Here is a 22,116-nt window from a genome sequence, read left to right on the forward strand (position 1 = left end):
AACACAACATCTTTCAGATAGCCCCACAACCAGAAGTCACACGGATTAAAAAATGGTTCAAATGGCTCTGAGCACTATGGGACTTAACATCTGTGGTCATCAGTCCCCTAGAACTTAGAACTACTTAAACCTAACTAACCTAAGGACATCACACACATCCATGCCCGAGGCAGGATTCGAACCTGCGACCGTATCAGTCCCGCGGTTCCGGACTGAGCGCCTAGAACCGCTAGACCTCCGCGGCCGGCACACGGATTAAAATCAGGTGATCGGGACGTCCAAACTGTAGATAAATGGCGGCTGATAATTCTAGCATTCCAAAAATGGCACGTCAGCATCTTTTTAACTTGATTTGCAATGTGTGGAGGTGCGCCATCTTGCATAAAAATGATCCCATCCCAACATCCAATCTGTTGGAAAGCTGGAATGACGTGGCTGCGCAAAAGACACTCATAGCGCTTACCAGTGACGGTACAGGTAACAGGACCGGAAGCACCCGTCTCTTCGAAAAAACATGGCCCTGTGATAAATGATGCCGTAAACCCGCACCACACAGTGACCTTTGCACGATAAAGTGGTACCGGTCGATTTGCGGGTGGATTTTCCGTTGCCCATATTGGACAATGCTGTGTATTGACATATCCTGTCAGATAGAAGTGGGCTTCGTCTGTACACAAAATCTTCCACGCCCAATCATTGTCCACTTCCATGCGAGCAAGAAATTCTAAAGCAAAGGTCTCTCTTGCTGGATGGTCAACACGTAGCGATTCGAGCACACGGCTAACTTTGAATGGATAGCAAAGAAGGATGTTTCGTAGGATTTTATGCACCTTGCTCATGGGTATGTCCAATGTTCGGGCAATTATCCGTGCACTACATGTTTGCACACCACCACTCGCCTGCTTCTCCTGCATTGCTGTGGCCACTGCTTCCACGGACGTCGAATCAATTAGTTTGCTCCCTCTACCAGGTATCACACCAAAAGAACCCGTCTTTTCCGAATTTCCGAATCATTTTCTCCAGACCCACAGCAGTCATCGGACCAACGCCTTTTTTCAAACCCTTCAGTGTCCGTAATTTCTGCAGAGCGACGTGTCCACAGTCATCATTCTTGTAGTACAGCTTTACAAACAGAATGCGATCCTGCATGGCAAATTAGAATTATATTAATACCGTCAGCTGCGCACGGGCATTGATATATGTCAACGGGGACAGGTGAAAATGTGTGCCCCGACCGGAACTCGAACCCGGGATCTCTTGCTTACATGGCAGACGCTCTATCCATCTGAGCCACCAAGGGCACAGATGATAGTGCGCCTGCAGGGACTATCTCGCACACGCCTCCAGCGAGACTCACATTCTCACCTTGTATGTCCACACACTACACTCGTAGTGTCCCACCCCAACACACTCATTACTCGTGGAAGACATTCTTCCAAGTCCCGTAAGAGTTCGGGGAATATGCGTGCATCCGCACTGAAGAAGGAGGTCATGGCCGGTAACGCCAGAACTATACACTTATATGGATATGGTGTCTGTTCTTTCGGACGTGTCCGAAAGAACAGACACCATATCCATATAAGTATATAGTCATGGCAAACGTCGCAGACGTGAAAGGAGGAAAATCCGAGTACCCAGCAAGTTTATACCAACTTCAGTGGGTCGTGCGCATGAAACGTGTTTTCATTTACGTATTCTGACACACGCAGCCCATCTATTGATCAATTTTCACTCTATTTTTTCCGTCTGCCATACGTTTTCTCCCTTTTCCGATAATATTCCGTTGCAATTTGACGTCATTGTCATTTCTACAGCTTTTTCAAAGTTTAACTTTAATTATAATCACCCTGAATGCGAATTAATAAAACTTATTTTAGTGCCGCAAAAAACCGATTTTTATAAACAACGACACGGACAAGAAGCTAAGCAGAGCTAAGTAGAAATAAAGCGAGAAGTAACAAGAAAAGCGTAGACCGGTGGAGTGCGGTAAACAATCGCTGTGAGAGCGCTATGCGGCTGCAGCGTGGCAGGCGTCTCCACTGTGCGACAAGAGAAGATCGCCACCTGTTGATGTGAGCAGAGCTTTGAGCGCCCGCGTGGCTCCGGCTAGGCGGTTGTGCTGGCGCGCAAGGCAAGCGGCGCTGCGCCGTGCTCTCTGGTGCCGTGAGACAAGAGACGCTACGTGGCTCACCTGACCCGGCCCATCACCAGCCTTTTCTTCAGCCCTGCCGAGTAGTCCATGTTCACTTTCTCCTCCTTTATACTCCTGAGCGATCGAAACAATTAATCACTGTTACCAGGCTTAGTCACTCACATTAACAAATACAGGTGTAAGAAGACACAGAGTGCGTCAATGAAATGTTCTCGGTTTATCGGCCGAGACCAGAGGATAAGAAGCAACGCTTCTTCGCCTTGAGATCAAGCAGTTAGCTTGCAGAAACGTCACGTCTTATCGACCAATTTACTCGACAGATGGTTGGAGAAGATTTCATTAGCTCGACTCGATATTAAATTTTAAACGTGTATATCTATACTAATAACAAATCTGTCAAACTGTCGTGTCTGTTTGTTTGAACACGCTAGTGTAAAACTAATGGACGAAATTTCATGGGGTTTCCGCAAGTAGCTTGAGTATAGCTTGGGGCGCCGCATAGACTTTATTTCGTCAAAATCTGATCACAAAAACAAAATTTCATAATTGGAATTTTCATACATACTAATATTATAAGTGCGACAGTAACTCTTTCTGTTACGTTCTCACGATTAACTCTCTGAACCTGTTTACATGGAATTTGGTATGGAGATATCTTGAACCTTGGGGAAGAACATGGCCTGTTTCAGAAAATTTTGTAGTACAAGATACATATGGATTTGAAGAATTTTATTCGAATTTCGGAAAAAATATTTATTCTTTGTTAAAGCTATTTACTCTTCGACATTTGATCTTTATCGTAGTTGTGAAAATGCTTTTGTTGGTTGACATGTGTTACATGATACGATTCGAAGCAATGAATGTAATACTTCTGCAATCTTCAACAGGTTTAATCCATGCTTTCAAACCATTTATTGTATATTGTATACGTTGTATAGTGCATAGCCACTCCAGTAGCACGTTGTATAGATGCGCGCTCCTGCTCTTTCCCTCTGTAAGCACTGCTCGATAGCGACGCTGCGTATGCCGACGCATCGTGCGTTGGGACCTGGGAGGGGCTAGAGCGGGGCGCACATCACGAGCTATGCTTACTTGAACAAGTAGAAATGTAGGGTAGTTAATGTTACTCCACGAACAGTAGCTTGCTTACTCACCACTGTTCATCAGAACAAAACTACTGACATCTGAGGTCCACCGCAGGTAACAGCTAGTATCAAAATATGCTACAAAATGTTTATAACAGCACTCAGTAATCGCATCTTGCCCTAGAGTTCAAGGTACAACATTACGATAGACTGGTGAGACGTTCTAGAGTATGGTGTCAGCCTTAATGTAAGTGCCACAGGAACAAATGGTATATGTATTACATCGGTTTTATGTGGTGAGGTTGAAAAATTTCTCCGGCCGCGGTGACAGAGCGGTTCTAGGCGCTTCAGTCCGGAACCGCGCGATTACTACGGTTCAAATGGTTCAAATGGCTATGAGCACTATGGGACTTAACATCTGTGGTCATCAGTCCCCTAGAACTTAGAACTACTTAAACCTAACCAACCTAAGGACATCACACACATCCATGCCCGAGGCAGGATTCGAACCTGCGACCGTAGCAGTCCCGCGGTTCCGGGCGATTACTACGGTCGCAGTTTCGAATCCTGCCTCGGGCATGAATGTGTGTGATGTCCTTAGGTTAGTTAGGTTTAAGTAGTAAGTTCAAGGGGACTGATGACCTCAGATATTAAGTCCCATAGTGCTCAGAGCCATTTTATGCATTTTTTTTGAAAAATTTCATCACAAATGCATATTTCGTTAATTTGTGTCTGTGGAGCTGAAATACTACTGAAAGCTATGATCATTGTGGTTTTCGTGCCAGAGGTAGATACGTACTGGGGACGTGACGTTTCTTTAGTTTTGTTATTAAAGCCTATAGGATAAATAAATTCGTAAACTTGTGTACAGCAGAAATTCTGGCAGCCCGGATAAGTGTATAGGAGTGAAAAGATGCGCCAATATGAGTACTACGCAGCGGAAGCTGCTTCACTTCCGTCTGCGGGTGGTCGACTTCTTGTAGAGCCTCATTACTGCACTTTGCTTGGAACGTCCACTGTCGACATTCTTGGGACTGACAGAGCTAGTTATTTATTATCTCTGCCACGTTATGTGAGTTGATGTGATCTGACATAACGTATGGGGGATAGTCGTAAACTTTTAATGTTCACCTCGGAAAAATGAAGTTACGTAATTAACTTTTTTTCTCTGTTTGCAGGCACATTTCTCCCATTCTGGTATAAAATGAAATAACCACGTTAAAATATTGTAGTATGATGCTAGAGAAGACCAAAAAGATAAAACGAAATCGACTGCTAAGGTGCGATGTTTCGTTTCGTGTATTTCAAGGAAACAACACTGCAACAATCCGTGCCGAGTTCATGATAATGTACGGCAACACTGATACATCAATGATACGGTACATAGGTGGCGTAAACGCTTCGAATCTGGTCATACAAGTATGAATAAGGAAGAACGAAGTAGCATACCACCTCCCTAAATATACGCGAGAATTGCAAGGGAACTGGAGCACGTCCGTTCTCTAAGGCTGGCGTGTCAGATTCTTGGTGATTATGGAAAATGTAAAAGCCGGTTACGTTGCAGGTTTCAACAACATGCACGCCATTTTGAACATGGGAAGGGTCGCCGCTCGCTATGTTCCGCGACTGCTCACGCCCATTCCAAAGGACAGAGGAACTGAGCCAGCGGTGGAAATGTTGCAGCAGTGTCAGGACAATCCAGGTGACTTATTTAGCCGCCTGATCACCATGGACGAGTGCTGGGAGTATCACTATGACGCCGAGATAAAGCAGCGAAGCAACATATGGATGCACCACTTCCACAAAAAGTCGATGACTGAACCACGATCGTACAATGTGAGCTTGAGTGTTTTGTGGAAGTACTTTTGATGTATTGCGACATTACGCCTGCAAGATGGACAACACACCACACATCCTAGCGTCATGGGTTGCCCGGTTGCCAGGCAACCACTCTTCGAAGAAAATATGATTTCGTGGTGTTGCACTAACGAGGATAACACGTCAAGTGCCATAACTTAATAACCCACAAACTTCACTCAGTGAAAGAGGAGTCAAAATTAGAGAATACGTGTTCCGGCTTATCCGCAGATACTCGATTGTTTCTGAGAAAACAACAGCCAAAGTTTTCGAGGTATTGTATGTGGCTACTAGCGCGCGATAATCTTTGCAGAAGTCGTGGTGCACTGGCTAGCGTCACAGTTTCTCAGTTTTGCACCCAGTCTTAGAAACGCGTTTATTTTTTTATAATATTTTATTTTTTATTTATCTTCCCATGTTCTATGTTCGTAGAAGGTTACTACACGAATGTTTCTTAACAAGTTAATGGATGCAAGAACATTATATTAATTGTAAAATTACAACTGTGTTTCCCAAAAAGTGACAATTTTCTTATATATTTCCGTGTGGTATTTTCAATGGTCAAAATTCTCATATCCTTATATTTAATTCTTATATCTCTTCTTATATGAATTCTTATATTTATTCGTATGTTTAGTCTTATGGAAGATTTGATGCATCCCACTGGATGATACCGATCGTAGAAACATTCGAAATACAGAAATTCCAAACACCACGAGCATTGTACGAAGCCACGTTTGCCACAGTGGCAATTTTTCGTACGAATCTTAGTCGGGAAAGACCCTTAGTTAATACTGCTTACGATTTCACGCGCTAGCAATACTTCCACGGCCTACCCCGCTTAATGGATCACTTTACCGAAAATTGGCGCTTCCAGTTGATAATTAATAAATACATGTTACAGGAATTTCACCGAAAAAATTTTAAATAATTTTCTCATTCATTTATTCATTCATTTTTAATCCATTCACTACATATACTCGTATAATAAGCATACGATTAAAAACAACGCAGTATTAGTATGCACTGCAAGCATTCGTTTAGTAATGTTCTACGGACACGGGTAGATAAGTGAAAAACAAAAATATAAGCAATAACCGGGTTTCGAACACAGGACGCGGAACTGTGAAGCCATGATGCTGTCCACTCTGCCACCACTTCCGTCGAAGTATTTACTCGATGAAAGACACATAAAGTAGCTCGAAACCTTTGACTCTGTTTTTTTTGGAAACAGTCGAGTATCTACGGATAAGCCGAGACACGCATTCGCTTATTTTGACTTCTCTTCCACTGAGCGAAGATTCTGGGAAATCGGGCTATGTTACTTGGCGTGTTCTCTGCGTAAGCGGCCCTAACAGTGCGTCCTGAGATCGCGAGTCGCGGGAATCTACTTGTTTCCTCGATCCACGTGTAAGTGGTAAAGACTGCTAGACATAACTACAGTGCACACGGACATCCATCGGAAGTTACGTTTGAACCAAGACTCCAGTTTTGATATCCAGTTCCACGCCGACACCGCTGACTCCACCGCCGACCATCAGCCACCGCGATGTACAAGGCCCCTTTTTTTATTTTCCCTGGGATTATAGAAGGGATTAGAAAAAAATGAATGAAAATTGCCACTGTCACTTTTGCCCTAAATAAAAAAAAAACCACCACTTCAGGCGTTGGCCCCTATCTAATCCTACTCCCAGAATGACTAACCTAGAGCCATGAGTGGGCGAGAATGGATGAAGGGAAGGAAACACAATTAGTTTTTATTTTATTTTATTTTATTTTTATTTTCTATTTATTATTTTTGTTTTGTATATGAAAGCCTTGAGTAGCGGGTCCTGCGTCGGCCAGCACGTCCAAGTGTGTCTTCTCGTTGAGTGGGCGTAGATTCCGCTATCGGCTCTGTTCGGTTCGGGTAGGTTCAGATCAGTTTTCAGCTTCTCATGGCTTGCACGTTCCAGCTGCGAGGCGAATCAATAAAGGTACTCCCTAAGAAACTGGCGAAGTATTGCTGATAGCGTGGGTTGTTTGCTGAGATAATTCCAATATCCTAGCACTGACAAATTGCCAAAATTAAAAACATAACGGACCGTGGCTCTCAGATCCAGTTCTCAGAGTGAGTTTTGGTGGTAGGATACAAAAACCTCCTCCGGGAATGAAAGTGTGTGGAGTCGGAGCGGGTGTTTGGCGTGTAAGAAACGCAGAATACGTCGCGCATGTGTTCAGGCATCGGACGCTGGACTACAGTGCAACCGGTGGTCGTCTGTGTCGTCCACTCCACAGTGCGTGCAGAGCGGCCAGTCGGCTAGATGGATGCGAAGCAGTCGATGTCGGTTGACTTGTTTGCCATTCACTGTAATGTACCACGCTGACTGGACGTCGGATTCGTGAAAGCAGGCGTGGATCGCTTTCCATAATGTGCCGCCACACATACTGGTGATATTAAATTTCGAAGGGGTTGGGCGGGCGGCACTGTTGTAACACTATGTAAACTGTTTTCGTATGAAATAAACGTGTAAGTGGTAAAGACTGCTAGACGTAACTGAAGTCCAGGGAAAATTGCCGGATATGATAAAAGGGGGATGGAATGGTCGGTATCAGAACTGTGGCGGACAAAGAGACCGGCCAAAGCCTTGGAATAGGAGTACAGTGAGACTCTGCGGGCAACGGTGCCAGAGTTTGAGTTGGGAGCTCATGTACAGCGCCGTGACTCTGGTCGGCACATGTGTTATTCTCACCCCACCACGGTCTCGTGGGAGTGCAAGGGAGTCATACTGCGCTTTGCATAACATCCCTGAGCTGACGAAGGAGCCCAGTGTCCTCAACAGACGTGGGCCAGGAGAGTTGGCGCCGGTAGTACCTGAGCCACGTGTGGTATACGAGAGGTATGATAGATGTTTGCATATTGGGCGCGTTGGATAATGCCGAGGGCTCGTAACCAATAAACTGCAAGGCTAGCTCTGATGGTCTGTAGCAAATGCCTACTGTTAATGGCCGCTGAGCGACGGAGATCGGTTGTGAATTCAATGCCAAGACATAGATCAATGGCTGCAACGCTAAAGGGGGCGATGCTTGTCTCAGGCAGTCCCTCAACGATGAGCGAGACCTTGGATTTGGTCATGTTGGTGGAGCTGCCCGACGATTCGACGTAAGTAGCCACCCATGTCAGAGCTGCTCGAACTTCATTCTCATTGTGCAGATAAAGGACGATGTCGTCTGCATAGGCTATGCAACAAAACGGTGCCCATGCAACGTCATAAATTCCAAACGTTGGTGCAGTCCCTAGAACAGGGGTTCCAAAGCGAAAACATATAAAATCGTCGAAAGGGGGGCAGTCTTGCCGGACAGATCTTTCTATCACCAGGGGCGGCTTGAGGCGGCCGTTATACACGATTATGGCGGTCACGCCACTCAATAGGCGCAAAATTACCGTGGCAAAACCGCCGGGGAGACCCATGTGTTGAAGAACTGTCAGTAAATAGGAGAGGTCTACACGGTCGAAGGCCTGGGCAAAGTCCAGCGATGCCAAGACACCAGGGAGACATTGGTGATGACCAAATTCTATCGTGTCTCAGTTGTTGTCGCATCCTAGGGAAGTCTGGTCGCAGGAGGTGACGTAACGAGCGACCTTCTTGACTCGCGATGCCAGAAGCCATGTAAATATTTTTATATCGCTGTTGAGCAACGTGATTTGTCGATAATCATGGAACCTCGATCACGTGTGTGGTTTGTGAACTGTTATAATGATGCCATCAAGAAAGGTGTTATCAGATCTTGCCTTGATAGCATCGATTACTTCGTCTTCCTGGAGTTCATGTACTACCTCCACCGGGAGAGCGCTCGCAGTAAGTCGTGCGACCTCTGTGGTCAGTTCAATGGAATGCAGTACAGCTGCATACAGTCCAGTGAAATGAATGTGGAGAGCAAGGCCAATGGTTTGTTGGGTCTCGTGCCAATGGCCTTCCGCGTCAGTGATGACGTGGATCAAAGGCCTTCTTCGTCGTTGTCTTTCCTGGATGAGGTGGTACATCGACGGATGTTCTTGAGGTATATGATGACTGCAGTGCCTTCCAGGTGACGGCGCATGATGGAGGAGGTCTGCGCCTTTGTTCGGTGTACCACCGTCTGGCTGTCTGGCGGAAAAGGCATCGTAGCACAGTCACGAAGCGTGGAATAATAAAATTGCAAGATATTAGTATGCCATGCCTTGGCTTCCTTACCATAGCTCATCAATGTTTTATGGAGGGTCGGCTTTGCATAGGAGAGCAACCAAGATGTGATGGAGTCATAGGTACCTAGACGACGGCAGCTTCGTGCCCATGCATCATCGACCAACGGCGACAGTCTGGGGTGGTCAGATGGGCGACGTTGAATTTCCACAGACCACAACTATGCCACACACACTGTCGCGCAAGAGTGAGTCGCAGATGTATGCTTCATGGTCTGAAAAGGCCTTGGGCCAGACTTCTGCAAGGCGAGTGCCATCAGCAAGTGGGTGGTAAGATAGATGCGACCTATGCGGCTTGATGAGTGTATGGTGTAAAATGTGTAATCCGGTTTGATTCCGTGGAGTTTCGCATAGGTTTCAATGAGTCGGAGGCGATCGATTACCACAGAGAGAGCCGCACTAGGTGAATGCCATGGGAGTTGTTCAGCGGACCTTTGTGTCGAGTTGAGGTCCCCACCGAGGACCAAATCGTTATGTAGTCCTATGAAGAGACGTGTAACCTTCTCGGCGAAGAATATGTGTCGGTCATGACGGCGGCTAGAGCCAGACGATGCATAAATGTTTATGATACGCACGCCAAATAGGGTGAAGGCCATACGCTGTGCAGTGAGGATGTAGGCGACTTCTTCTGCAGGGAGCCTGCCGCGTAGAAGAATGGTGACGCCACTACCAGTATCAGAGGCATGAGAAACATGGGCGGTGCACCATGTGGGCACTTGGAAGTCAACGACGAACAACTCCTGTAGGAATGCAATATAAACATCCAGAGAGTAGATGGTGTCTCGGAACATGGCCGGTTTGCGAGGGGCTTGGATGATGGCAGAATTCATTGTGACGACACGATATTGCTGTGTACGGTTCCTTGCAGTCGATGCAGTATGCGTGATGGAAGTATCTTGGGGGTGTAGACCCACAAGGTATGCCACAGTGCTCATGATTACTGGCAGGGCGCCGCCTCAGACACTTCCGTGGCATGCTCTCTCTCGGAAGCGCTGGTGGTCTGTTCCCCTTCTTCTTCAACATAATCTGCCCATCCTGCTTACGTCGAAGACATGTGAGAATCTGTCTGAGTGGGAGAAGCAAGTGCTGCCACAAAAGCTGTGGGGGATCTGTCGTCATCATGTACTAGTAACACTGGATGTGTGTTCTCGATTGAGAGAGGTACCGATGGAGGAGGGGCGTCAGGAGTAGTCGCACCATCTGACTGGACGCAATATTGAATGTCACCGTAAGACATCCGGTGGTCACTCGTAAGGACATCTGAAGGAGGGCATCAGCGGAGGGTGTTCGTCGGCGTTTCTTGCGCTTCCTGGGCGACGCTGTTTCCTAATGTGTTGTTCCGAATCAGAATGCGGTCGCCCATCATACAATGCTATATCCCTCTGGATAAAGGCAGAAGTCGGCACGACACCTAGTTCGATGTCCATGGTTCGAGCAGGGTCGTCGGTCACTGCTCTGAGATTGGATGGTCCCGGTGCGAGCACTGGGGGCGACGCCATTTGGTCTCGTTGGCGTGTTGTGGTGTGGTGGGTGGCATTGACGAGGCTTAAGGCGAATCGTGAAGTGGCGTGGCAGGGTTCTGTGCTATTGTCGCATAGGTGACGGGTAGCGACGTGAACGTCGATGCCAGGTCACCTCACACAACAGTGTCTGTATCAAATGTCGGCGTAAACATTCGGACCGGACATGTCCTTCCTGGCCACATCCCTAACACTTTCGTGGCTCGCTGTCGTACATGACGATGGACCGCATACCGCCAATCATCCAGTACGATGGAACGTGTTTCGTCAGCTCAATTTTGATCTGCCGGATGCCTATTTAACAATGGGTAGGTCATAAATGTTTGCCACTTCTCCGCGAGGTGACCTAAGACGTTTCCATACGGTTGTAAGGCGGTAATGAAGTCTTCTTGAACGGAAGCTCAAACATCCGCAATGTTTGGAGAGCGAATCCCGCATGATCCACTGTCAAAAAAGGCTCTGAGCACTATGGGACTTAACATCTATGGTCATCAGTCCCCTAGAACTTAGAACTACTTAAACCAAACTAACCTAAGGACACCACACACATCCATGCCCGAGGCAGGATTCGAACCTGCGACCGTAGAACTCACGCGGCTCCGGACTGAGCGCCTAGAACCGCGAGACCACCGCGGCCGGCGAGATCCACTGTCACTACACCTACATGTCGATCAGAGTGTTTAAACTGTAGTCCTGCGGCATGTCGTTGGACAACTACTGTGCATAGCGCCTCTGTTGACATCTCGATGTATACAACACTTCCTGTGATGGAAAAATGTATTCCGATCACGCCCAGGGGGTACAAACGCAGATACTCTCGTATGAAGTGTTCAGCTTCAAGGGCTCTTGGTCGCGGATGTTCGGCATGAAACGTTATACTGATCGTCGTAGCCGGCCGCGGTGGCCGTGCATTTCTGGCGCTGCAGTCCGGAACCGCGGGACTGCTACGGTCGCTGGTTCGAATCCTGCCTCGGGCATGGGTGTGTGTGATGTCCTTAGGTTAGTTAGGTTTAAGTAGTTCTAAGTTCTAGGGGACTTACGACCTAAGATGTTGAGTCCCATAGTGCTCAGAGCCATTTGAACCATTTGATCGTCGTACGGCGGTAAAAGTGCGCCATGAGGTACTTCAGTAGTGGACTCTGTAAACGCAAATACCGCGACGCAGAAGTAAACAACTCCTAGAGCGGAGTGCTGGCTGGCACGCGGGCAGTTCGGCACGCTGTCACGGCTGAGAGCCGACTGACGCCCTAGATCGCTACGGCGCCGCCAACAGACCCGTCTTGCCTTCGTGGTTGTCATGTTGTAAAACTTTGCTTAAATTACACTTGTACTAAACTGAGGTGACAAGTTATTGGATACCTCCTAATATTGTCTCGGACTTCCTTCTGCACGGCATAACGCAGCAGCCTGACGTGGTTTGGACTGCGCAGGCCGCCGGAAGTCTCTTTCACAAATATGGAGGCATGCTGTCTCTATAGCACTCCATAGCTGTAAAAGTATTGCCGCTGCAGGGTTTTGTGCAGAAACTGACCTCTCGATTATGTCCCATCAACGTCATGTCGGTCGATCTGGATGGCCAAACCATTCGCTTAAATTATCCAGAATTTTCTTCAAACCAATCATGGGCAATTGTGGCCTGGTGATACGGCGCATTGGCACCTATAAAAATGTCATGGTTATTTTGCTGCAAATGGTCTCCAAGTAGCCGAACGTAACTATTTCCAGTCAATGATCTGTTCAATTTGACCAGAGAACCCAGTCCATTCCATATAAACACTGCCCACACCATTATGGAGCCAACACCAGCGACCTCAGTGCCTTGTTGACAACTTGAGTCCATGGATTAGTGGGATTTGCACCATTCTCGAACCCTACCATTGAGCTCTTACCAACTGAAATCGAGACTAATCTGACCATACGACAGTTTCCCGGTCGTCTAGAGTCCAACCGATATGGTCACAAGCCCAGGAGAGGCGCTGCAGGCGATGTCGCAAAGGCACTCGCATCGGTTGTCTGCTGCCATAGCACACTGACGTCAGATTTCACCACATTGTCCTAGGGGATACATTCGTCGTAAGTCCCACATTGATTTCTGCAGTTATTTCACGCAGTGTTGCTTGTCTTAGCACTGACAGCTCAAAGCAAACACTGTTGCTCTCGGTAGTTAAGTGAAACCCATCGGCCACTACGTTATCCGTGCTAAGAGATAATGCCTGAAATTTAGTACTCTCGGTATACTCTTGACACCGTGGATCTCGGAATATTCAATTTCCAAATGATTTCCGAAGTCGGATGTCCCATGCTTCTATCTCCAACTACCATTCCGTATTCAGAGTCTGTTAATTCCCAACATGTAGCGGATTCTTCAGCTATGATGAGGTACTAGGACAGTATACTCGTTAACTACAAACTGTCACAGGAATATAATGACATACAGGAGCCTCTCAAAATCAAGCATCGCAGTAAATTGTTGAAGACTGTGTCTGTGCTACGCAACAATTCCCCAACTCGTTTTCTACTGGACACCGCCAAATGTACTGCAATGTGGTCTACCAAATTTTGCCTCAACCCTTGTATTCTCATAACATGGCACTCACTTCTTCCTCATTACTGAGACAAATAAACCATTGCATGACAGCAAGTTCCAGCTGAGGATGGAATGACTTTCGAGGTGAAATGTTTTCTCATAAGCTAATACGCAGATTTCTGCAACCAAGGTTTACGCCACAATATTCATGGCTGAGAAAAATGTGCTGTATTCAAGGCTCAATATGTAGAGCAGAGCTCCCCTTCAACTAACATTGCCACATACGATTAACCACGCTGACCATGCGTATCCGCGGGAAAAACGGCACAAGCAAAAGAAAAGAAAGATCGCTATCAATAACTCTATATCCCTATAATCTGATACTTTGCACACATCTGCCACCGAACTGGCATACAATAGAAAGGATTACACCACCCATTACGCCGCACGGTAAGCTTGCCTTCGAATGTAAACTTTGTTCTGTACTCATAAATCTGTAGAAGTTCGCAGAGAACATTCCTCTTCTGGCAGTAAATAATCTGCTTTTCGTAGGATTGAACAGAGTCCTCTGTTTTCGTGAATTCGTAAATTTGTTACTTTGATTTTAATTTTGTGGGCCGAAGCGCCTTCTGTTTCCGCAGTCGTAAGTTAAGTGCGCTGTCTATCTGCGAGTTGTGGAAACTTTCTGTGTATTATCGCGTTTTGACTATTTGCGTTATCACGTTTTTCTGAGATTGTGGACAAGCCCAGCATTTGTTTAAACAACTGCGGAAAACCGGACAAAGGTCTCTCATAATTTCGCCGGCGTACCAGAGCAATGGTCTTTAATCAGCTGCGGAGATTCGCGCCTGATGTGACTTGCTTCCACGCCTACAAAGTTAGTGTACTACACTTTATGCTATATGAGATCTTCTAGCCCTGAATAAAGTGAGACTACACCATTTCTTGATGAAAGGGAGTAGTTTACACAGCATTGTATCTGATTTGACAGGAAACATTAGAAGAAACTAATTTAACAATTTGCAATATTAAGTAAAATAGCGTCTTACTACGTATAACAGTTGCGAAAGATAATGTAGGAGAAATTAAATAGTTATGCTGCTTAGTTGGTGTGACACTGTAGAAGAAAACAAAAAGAAAATTCATAGAGAAAGGACGACTTGTGGAGATACTAGAGGATATATAGCCATTGCTGGTGCTCGCACTGGTCCTCTTGCTGAAAATAAGAGATCTGTAGCCATTCTTAGGTTTTGTGGATCATGTACCGGGAATCTTAAAAATATTGGTTTCATCAAGCACGTGCGCCACGCGTGTTTCGGAACTCGCTGTCCTTAGCATTTTGCTAGAACAGGGACTGAGCATCAGACGACTTATAGCAGCCACGTTAATTATATTTTGGAAGAAGGATGCTGGCTTGAGCAAACATAACTTTTTACGTTCCATGCATACATGTTCCCTTGAAGTTTCGCCCTTATCAGTGGGTTCACGTTATTTTCTGTCGAATAAACGGTGCCAATCAATTTGAAAGCTACCACGGGCAAAAATTGAGCTTTAACTGAAAGATGAAGAGCCATATGGTTGAACTAATAAGGTGATAACTTACGGAACAGCACGTTTTGGAGTGGAAAGATGGAAATGATTTGTCTGGTCACTTAAATGACGCTCTCTGTTAATCGCGTTAGGACCAACTGAGGCCAATGGTGGTTGCGCGTTATGTGTACCATGAGAGGTGCAGATTACGTCAGTGTTGTAGTTTACCATTTAAATGTCATCAAGAATGATAGCTTTCTCAGCGAAAATAGCGCTTCTCAGTACAAAAAATGTCCATGAATTTAATATTTAATCTTGATTTGAAAGGCATAGTACTGAAATTTAATTATGTTTTCCGTGTTACAATTATAGGAAAAATGAAAATATACGACAGAGATGAAGATGGGAACTTTCTGAACGAAATAAAATCAATTAGCTAATGAATATTCAACGTGATTAATCGAGACATATTTGCAGCATGTTACCAGTGGAATTAATGAAAATAATGGTTTTCAATGACTTGTTAGAAGGAAGCACGTTTGATCCGAACGCAAAGTATAACTAAGATGCCGCTGCACCTCTTTTAATAACGTTCATTAATTGGTTTTTATGCAGTGTGAAATTTCTGTGGTTGGTTACAGAAAACAACTGACTTTTTCCAATACTGTCGACGTATATATTAACATATTTATGTGACACTTGCGGAGTGTCTCATTACTACACGTAAGTCTTATAACTTCAATGTTTTTCTTAACATTTCCGCATTGTACTGTAATGTGCACAATCACGAAAGTATCTGCTCGGTATCTAAGCGAAGTAGTTCATGCATATACAGGGAAACAACCAATGTTATGAAGCAGCAGCATGCTGTATTTGTCTAATATTTTTCTTGCATCGTAGCGTCCACTTCACATTGTTACGATTGAAATATTAAAGCAACCGTGAAGTTTTCTTAATATCTGGAAAAGATAACAGGTTTGCCTAGTTTGAATTTGTTGTCATTTTCCTTACTTTTACAACATATGAGAAATAGCGGAAATTTACTTTGTGTAATAAAAATATTATTTTACAGAGATGCCTCAACGTGAAACGGTGAAACTAGAAACATTATACCCATGTCACAAAAAGTCCCCACCCATAAACAAATAAAACGGATGTCAATAATTTAATGCACTCATCAGTTTTGAAATTAATTTTGCTACGAGGAATATATGTGCCAGATAATTCAGGCCATAAAATCATAAATATTTCGTTTTGGGACCACTTCCCACTTACTAAATTGGGAACAATGTGTGACAGATTGCATTACTTTAAACGAAAACCAATTTCCTGCAAACGATGCACCCAAAAATGTGTGTGAGAGCGTGTATGCGCAAGAGAGACAGACCGAGAGAGAGAGAGAGAGAGAGAGAGAGAGAGAGAGAGAGAGAGAGAGAGAGAGCGCTAGAGAGAGAGGGGGGGGGGAGGGGGGGTAGTATCGAGTGCGGGGGTGAAGGAAACAGAGAGAGTTAGGAGGAGCAGACGCCGAACAGCGATAATTGAAATTGAGCCCATATATCCTGCGGCCATATTTCAACAACATTCAGCTGCGAAAATGATTTTGATATAAATTGCCATTCTTCCTCATTTTGCCACGGAGAGCAGATTGAAATTTATACCACGTCTGTACGTTCACAGTAACACTATAACTATTTCCTGACACTTTGATAATCATACTGTTAATTAGCAATAGTAGTAAAACTCAGTATTTTGTATACTATACTTGATGCCCCACTCAAACAAGAGTAATTCGTAATATATTTCACTAACTTACAAATTCACTCCGACCTAAGCTGACGGAAAGACAGTAATCGTCGCAGTACGTATCATTCTTACGTTCAGTTGCGACATTGCGACCAATGTGTTAATAGTCCATCTCTATCTCGTAAAACTCCTGTAATTCATCACGGAATGGAATAAATAAGTTTTTGCTTCGTATTGCTGGGTATCAGGACTTCTACCGTGAATATTTTCTCCGACGGATATTCCAACGGACTGTGGGTAGTCGGTAATTACAGTGTATGGCTGTAACCACTTGTAGACATCGTGTAGTGATCCTCTTCGTAAGCATCCAGCTGTTGGTGTTGTGGTCTTCAGTCCTGAGACTGGTTTGATGCAGCTCTCCATGCTACTCTATCCTGTGCAAGCTTCTTCATCTTCCAGTACCTACATCCTTCTGAATCTGTTTAGTGTACTCATCCCTTGGTCTCCCTCTACGATTTTTATCCTCCACGCTGCCCTCCAATACTAAACTGGTGATCCCTTGATGCCTCAGAATATGACCTACCAACCGATTCCTTCTTCTAGTCAAGTTCTGCTACAACTTTCTCTTCTCCACAATTCTATTCAATACCTCCTCATTAGTTATGTGATCTACCCATCTAATCTTAAGCATTCTCCTGTAGCACCACATTTCGAAAGCTTCTATTCTCTTCTTGTCTAAACTGTTTATCGTCCACGTTTCACTTCCATACATGGCTACACTCCATACAAATACTTTCAGAAACGACTTCCTGGCATTTAAATCTATACTCGATGTTAACAAATTTCTCTTCTTCAGAAACGCTTTCCTTGCCATTTCCAGTCTACATTTTATATCCTCTCTACTTCGACCATCATCAGTTATTTCGCCCCCCAAATAGCAAAACTCCTTTACTACTTTAAGTGCCTCATTTCCTAATCTAATTCTTGCAGCATCACCCGATTTAATTCGACTACATTCCATTATCCTCGTTTTGCTTTTGTCGATGTTCATCTTCTATCCTCCTTTCAAGACATTGTCCATTCCGTTCAACTGCTCTTCCAGGTCCTTTGCTGTCTCTGACAGAATTACAATGTCATCGGCGAACCTCAAAGTTTTTATTTCTTCTCCATGGATTTTAATACCTACTCCGTATTTATATATGAAATATAGTGTAGTAGCGGTGTTAGCACTAATGTACACAGTTCAACACAATTAAAGGGTCGCTTTTCCGAAACCCCGCAACTGTCTTCCATTGCAACGAAAAAGTTTGCAATCTGTCTCAGTGGTGCCTACAACCTTCCTCGACCCTGTGACGTCATGTTAGGGCTCGGCGACGCTTCAGAAGCCACGTGTCAACACATGCAAAAAAAAGGGCCAAGGTCAGCAGATCCCATCAGGTGTAAGGTGGGTTTAATGATGTCACATTGGCATCAAATTTGACAAAACGTCTCCCAACACCACCGTCGAGGTGTCACGTGATGAAAAGGTTGTCACAGCCCCTCTTATCCACATTTAACGTCTGTTTTTCTTGAGAATTCTGCGATGGAGATTGAAACCGAAACGCCCAGCATTGAAATCACGCGGTTTTCTTACGGTTGGTCGAGGAAATAATTTCAAACACATCGCCGCTCAGCATCGACAAGAAACGGCCTCGGGTGTGTGGCATAAAGAGCGTCACTGAAACAACGCCTTCTCTTGGGTCGTTGATTCCCAATTTTGCTTTCGAAAACAATAGCTCGCAGTACGATGACCAATAGGACGACGCTGTTGTCAACCTTTGACATTTCTGACACATTCCGGACGACTCAACCCTCCACTGAGGGCATCACAAGCATGTAACGCCATTGAACGCGATCGCGCCCCTTTGGAGTACAGTGCTTTCTCTTAAATACTACGGCGTGTGTCGCCTCTGTTTCAGCCAAAATGGTTCCAATAAGGCACAACACACCTATATTCGTCATGCGATGGAACTTCAATATTAGCTCAAACTGATTATGAAATGGATAGTTGTCTTTGGATAACAGACCATAGCAAGATCCGCAACTTTCCCTTTTCCGCCGGCCGTTGTGGCCGAGCGGTTCTAGGCGCTTCAGTCTGGAACCGCGCGACCGCTACGGTCGCAAGTTCAAATACTGCCTCGAGCATGGATGTTTGTGATGTCCCTAGGTTAGTTACGTTTAAGTTCTAGGGGACTGATGACCTCAGATGTTAGACCCATAGTGCTCAGAGCCATTTGAACCTCCCTTTTCACGTACAATCTTTGCCATCCACGGCTCCCTTTGGGACAGAGGAATGCCTATGTGAAACCTTGATATTTCCTATATTCCTGTCTCTTCAAATTGTCAGCGTTTTCTTCATGTTCCTTCCCTCAACAGTTCTGCGGAGGATCTCGATATTTCTTATCACTCCACTAAACTTTCAGCGTCCTGTAACACCACATTTAACATACTTCAACTCTCTACTTTTTCGATTTTCCAACAGTCCATGACCCACTTCCGTGTGATGCTGTTTTCCAGATTTCGTGAAATTTATTTCTCAAAGTAATACCCGATAATAAAGATTGAAAACGCAGAACCGTCCTGGAGCTGGGGAACCTTTATGCCTCACTTCAGCCCACTATAGCACGCACAGTTTGTTGACTGCCAAATGAATGGTTGCGAAACCCACTGCCGGCCGCCGTGGTCGAGCGGTTCTAGGCACTTCAGTCCGGAACCGTGCGACTGCTGCGGTCGCAGGTTCGAATCCTGCCTCGGGCAAGGATGTGTGTGATATCCTTAGGTTAGTTAGGTTTAAGTAGTTCTAAGTCTAGGGGACTGATGACCTCGGATGTTAAGACCCATAGTGCTCAGAGCCATTTGAACCATTTTGAAACCCACTTCTGGAAGGCAGATTCTGGTAATGAAGTAGATTTTCCCAGTCTTCGGACGGAATTTCTATTCTAATATACAGGGTGGTCCACTGATAGTGACCGGGCAAATATCTCACGAAATAAGCTTCAAACGAAAAAAACTACAAAGAGCGAAACTCGTCTAGCCTGAAGGGGGAAACCAGATGGCGCTATGGTTGGCCCACTAGATGGCGCTGCCATGGGTCAAACTGACATCAACTGCGTTTTTTAAAAATAGGAACCCCCATTTTTTTATTACATATTCGTGTAGTGCGTAAAGAAATATGAATGTTTTAGTTGGACCACTTTTTCCGCTTTGTGATAGATGGCGCTATAATACTCACAAACGTATAAGTACGTGGTATAACGTAAAATTCCGCCAGTGCGGACAGTATTTGCTTCGTGATACATTACCCGTGTTAAAATAGACCGTTTACCAATTGCGAAAAAGGTCGATATCGTGTTGATGTATGGCTATTGTGATCAAAATGCCCAACGGGCGTGGGCTATGTATGCTGCTCGGTATCCTGGACGACATCATCCAAGTGTCCAGAGCGTTCGCCGGATAGTTACGTTATTTAAGGAAACAGGAGGTGTTCAGCCACATGTGAAACGTCAACCACGAACTGCAACAAATGATGATGCCCAGGTAGGTGCTTTACCTCCTATCGTGGCTAATCTGGACATCAGTATCAGACAAATTGCGCGAGAATCGGGAATCTCAAAAACGTCGGCGTTGGGAATGCTACATCAACATCGATTGTAGCCGTACCATATTTCTATGCACCAGGAACTGCATGGCGATGACTTTGAACCTCGTGTACAGTTCTACCACCGGGCACAGGAGAAATTACGGGACGATGACAGACATTTTGCACGCGTTCTATTTAGCGACAAAGCGTCGTTCACCAACAGCGGTAACGTAAACCGGCATAATATGCACTATTCGACAACGGAAAATCCACTATGGCTACGACAAGTGGAACATCAGCAACCTTGGCGTGTTGATGTATGGTGCGGCATTATGGGAGGAAGGATAATTGGCCCCCATTTTATCGATGGCAATCTAAATGGTGCAACGTATGCTGATTTCCTACGTAATGTTCTACCGATGTTACTACCAGATGTTTCACTGCATGACAGAATGGCGATCTACTTCCAACATGATGGATGTCTGGCACATAGCTCGCGTGCAGTTGAAGAGGTATTGAATAGCATATTTCATGACAGGTGGATTGGTCGTTGAGGCACCATACCATGACCCGCACGTTCATCAGATCTGGCGTCCCCGGATTTCTTTCTGAGGGGAAAGTAGAAGGATATTTGCTATCGTGATCCACCGACAACGCCTGAAAACATGAGTCAGCGCATTGTCAATGCATGTGCGAACATTACGGAAGGCGAACTACTCGCTGTTGAGAGGAATGCCGTTACACGTATTGCCAAATGCATTGAGACTGATGGAAATCATTTTGAGCATTTATTGCATTAATGTGGTATTTACAGGTAATCACAATGTAACTGCATGCGTTCTCAGAAATGATAAGTTTACAAAGGTACATGTATGTCATTGGAACAAGCGTAATGAAATGTTCAAACGTACCTACGTTCTGTATTTTAATTTAAAAAACCTACCTGTTACCAACTGTTCGTCTAAAATTGTGAGCCATATGTTTGTGACTATTACAGCGCCATCTATCACAAAGCGAAAAACTGGTCCAACTAAAACATTAATGTTTCTTTACGTACTACACGAATATGTAATACAAAATGGGGGTTCCTATTTAAACAAACGCAGTTGGTATCCGTTTGTGCTGTGGCAGCGCCATCTAGCGTGTCAACCATAGCGCCATCTGGTTTCCCCCTTCAAGGTAGACGAGTTTCGTTCTTTGTTGTTTTTTCGTTTGACGCTTATTTCGTGAGATATTTGGCCCGGTCACGATCAATGGACTACCCTGCATATGCTATTCGCATTTGTAATGGTTTTGTGTGTTCATCCTATTTTCTTACTCAATCAAGTGTGCAGCTAAGGATTTTTATTAACTTTTATAGTGTAAACTCAATTTTGTTTTATTATCGAAGCTTGGGAAAAAGGGCCGAGTTTTGCAGTATGTCTCTGTCTTCCCGTTTGCATGAAAGTAGCTTGAAAAGAGCAGAGCATACAGTTCCTTTTTCTAGGCTCGACGAAAATCACCAACAACGCACGTTAAAACCACTTGCTTCATCAAGGTGTGAGACGACTGCATTTTAATCAGTTATGTTAGTAGTGTGAACGTTTCAGACTTTATCCTCACCTTTCGAATTTTCAAAGAAAACACTTGCAGTACCAGTGAACCTATTCTTTAATGATAATGTCATAGTCATTAAAATACAAACAGTGAAAGTAATCAAATGAATTAATGCACGTACTTGTGTTCATTACTCTTATCCCCCTCTCCCCCCTTTTGGTTCTTTGAACAGAAACAAAAGAGTAAAGTTATGTGCATAGCAGGAGTAATTTTCTTTTTACATACACTGTCTCTAAAAAGTCGCAAAACATAAAGGAGTTGTGCG

General features: G+C 44.8%; 1 protein-coding gene across 1 annotated transcript in view; it reads right to left on the reverse strand.

Annotated features, from left to right (window-relative positions):
• The window catches only part of LOC126456393 (uncharacterized), a 119,291-nt gene that overhangs the window by 21,048 nt on the left and 76,127 nt on the right, over nucleotides 1-22,116 (reverse strand). Inside the window, exon 6 of the mRNA XM_050092147.1 lies at nucleotides 2,192-2,266. Coding sequence (XP_049948104.1) covers nucleotides 2,192-2,266 — 75 coding nt within the window. The remainder of the gene's footprint in view (nucleotides 1-2,191; nucleotides 2,267-22,116) is intronic.

This window comes from Schistocerca serialis, chromosome 2 (genome assembly GCF_023864345.2).
Source record: "Schistocerca serialis cubense isolate TAMUIC-IGC-003099 chromosome 2, iqSchSeri2.2, whole genome shotgun sequence".
In the NCBI taxonomy this organism is placed as follows: domain Eukaryota; kingdom Metazoa; phylum Arthropoda; class Insecta; order Orthoptera; family Acrididae; genus Schistocerca; species Schistocerca serialis.